The sequence below is a fragment of the Cyprinodon variegatus genome, unplaced genomic scaffold (genome assembly GCF_000732505.1).
Source record: "Cyprinodon variegatus isolate N-32 unplaced genomic scaffold, C_variegatus-1.0 Scaffold447, whole genome shotgun sequence".
Lineage (NCBI taxonomy): Eukaryota > Metazoa > Chordata > Actinopteri > Cyprinodontiformes > Cyprinodontidae > Cyprinodon > Cyprinodon variegatus.
Window position 1 is genome coordinate 90,082 of NW_015150900.1, and position 2,335 is coordinate 92,416.

Here is a 2,335-nt window from a genome sequence, read left to right on the forward strand (position 1 = left end):
CTCGCTGGCGAAACGCCTGTGCTCGCTGGCGAAACGCCTGTGCTCGCTGGCGAAACGCCTGTGCTCGCTGGTGAAACGGCGGTGTTTGCTGGCGAAACGTCTGTGCTCGCTGGCGAAACGCCTGTGCTTGCTGGTGAAACGCCGGTGTTTGCTGGTGAAACGCCTGTGCTCGCTGGCGAAATGCCTGTGCTCGCTGGTGAAACGCCGGTGTTTGCTGGCGAAATGCCTGTGCTCGCTGGCGAAACGCCTGTGCTCGCTGGCGAAACGCCGGTGTTTGCTGGCGAAACGCCGGTGTTTGCTGGCGAAACGCCTGCGCTCGCTGGCGAAACGCCGGTGTTTGCTGGCGAAACGCCTGTGCTCGCTGGTGAAACGCCGCTGCTCGCTGGTGAAACGCCGCTGCTCGCTGGTGAAACGCCTGTGCTCGCTGGTGAAACGCCGGTGTTTGCTGGCGAAACGCCGCTGCTCGCTGGTGAAACGGCGGTGTTTGCTGGCGAAACGGCTGTGCTCGCTGGCGAAACGCCTGTGCTCGCTGGTGAAACGCCTGTGCTTGCTGGTGAAACGCCTGTGCTTGCTGGTGAAACGCCGGTGTTTGCTGGTGAAACGCCTGTGCTCGCTGGCGAAACGGCTGTGCTCGCTGGTGAAACGGCTGTGCTTGCTGGTGAAACGCCGGTGTTTGCTGGCGAAACGCCGCTGCTCGCTGGTGAAACGCCGCTGCTCGCTGGTGAAACGCCTGTGCTCGCTGGTGAAACGCCTGTGCTCGCTGGTGAAACGCCTGTGCTCGCTGGTGAAACGCCGCTGCTCGCTAGGGAAATGCTGGAGATTCAGCTCAGGACTGTGGTAGTTAGACACGATCAGTGATCAATAGCTGTGAGAACATGTGACGGCAGTGAATCAACCATTAGCCTGCATTAGCTTTAACCGTTAGCATGCTAGCACCAAACCGACAGCAGCACATCTGTCTGGTTCTCATGGTGGGCGGGGTTTACAGGATCAGTAAATATTGGCTCAGCTCCAGTTTAATGGGTTCATTTCAGTGACGGCTGAAAATGCATCAATTAATCAGCAATCGGCTCCAGAAATGTGCTGCAAACGTTTCCTTTAATAAAAGTTAAACCTTCTGTGACTCACATGATGAACTCGTTAGGTTGGCAGACGACTGTGGCCACGCCTCCAACGATGATCCAGGGGTTGATCACCGTCTGCCCCCCCGTCACCGATGTCCCGCCCTCCTCTGCTGCGTCCCTGAAGCCTCTGATCATCAGCGGCGTCACTCGCTCCCGGTCCTGGGGACGCAGAAGCAAAATAAGCTCAGAAATTAATCCAGTTAATAATTTAACTGCAAAGGATGGAATGAAATAAAAAAAATCCTAAACTTAATTGTTTAGAAATAAATAAGATGTTTGCTTTAGTTTTAAATTTATTTACAAATCAGATTTTTTTAAAGACTGAAGCATAAAAAGAAACGTTTCCAAAATAAAAATGAAGGAATTAGAGAAATAAAACGTGGCGCCCAGTTGGAGGAGCGCTGAGCTCGACCTACCTTCTCGTTCATCTTCTGACTGAGGCTCAGCAGCATCAGCATGTTGTCGCACTCCGTGATGCCCATGGCGTAGAGGTCGCTGAGGACGTTCGCACACGCAATCCTTCCCTGGAAAAACAAGATCAGCTTCCTCTCAAAATTCACAATAGTTATACAGTAAAAAATGATGAAAGAGGCTCCTTTAGCTTTCAGAAATCTCAGCCACGTTTTGTAGGAATTATTTGGGACTTTTGGCTTTTTAACGAATCAAAGGATTTAGATTAATTAGCAAAGGCTGCCTCTTTAAATTAGTCTAAAATGATGAAGATAAACCAGACAGTTGTTTCTAAAAACACTGAAAATGATTAAAATAACTTTTGTTATCCAAATTGTAGTGTCAACATCTGTCCACCAGAGGGCGCCAAGTGTGCCCTGGTTTTCCTGCTGACATGAATGTGGACAGAGAGCATCTTCTAACAGGAAAGTGTTAAACATTATTTTCTTTTCTCTGATTTTTAAAACAAACCAAGAAGCAAAACTTCAGTGTTGGTTTTCTATTTCCTTAGAAAACGCTCCTCAAGCCAACCAGTGAGTTCATCAGTTATTTATTTATCCTCCAAAAATGTCCCCCACTCCATCATAGTAGTAGGTCTGTGAGCAGCATTCACTACAATAAAAGTAATAAAACGCTTATTTTCTTCAGATTTGTTTCTATTTTACCAAACCTGACATTAACCAGATTGATCCTTTAGTTTAATTTGAATTCTGCACAAATTAATCTGGAAAGATTAGCTAAATCACCAGGTGGCACCTGCC

At 48.4% G+C, this 2,335-nt stretch overlaps 1 protein-coding gene across 1 annotated transcript in view; it reads right to left on the reverse strand.

The window, feature by feature from the left end:
• Window positions 1-2,335, reverse strand: part of LOC107093790 (selenide, water dikinase 1-like) — a 13,914-nt gene that overhangs the window by 5,292 nt on the left and 6,287 nt on the right. Inside the window, exons 3-4 of the mRNA XM_015389067.1 lie at window positions 1,541-1,648; window positions 1,129-1,283 (exon numbers count right to left, since the gene is read on the reverse strand). Coding sequence (XP_015244553.1) covers window positions 1,129-1,283; window positions 1,541-1,648 — 263 coding nt within the window. The remainder of the gene's footprint in view (window positions 1-1,128; window positions 1,284-1,540; window positions 1,649-2,335) is intronic.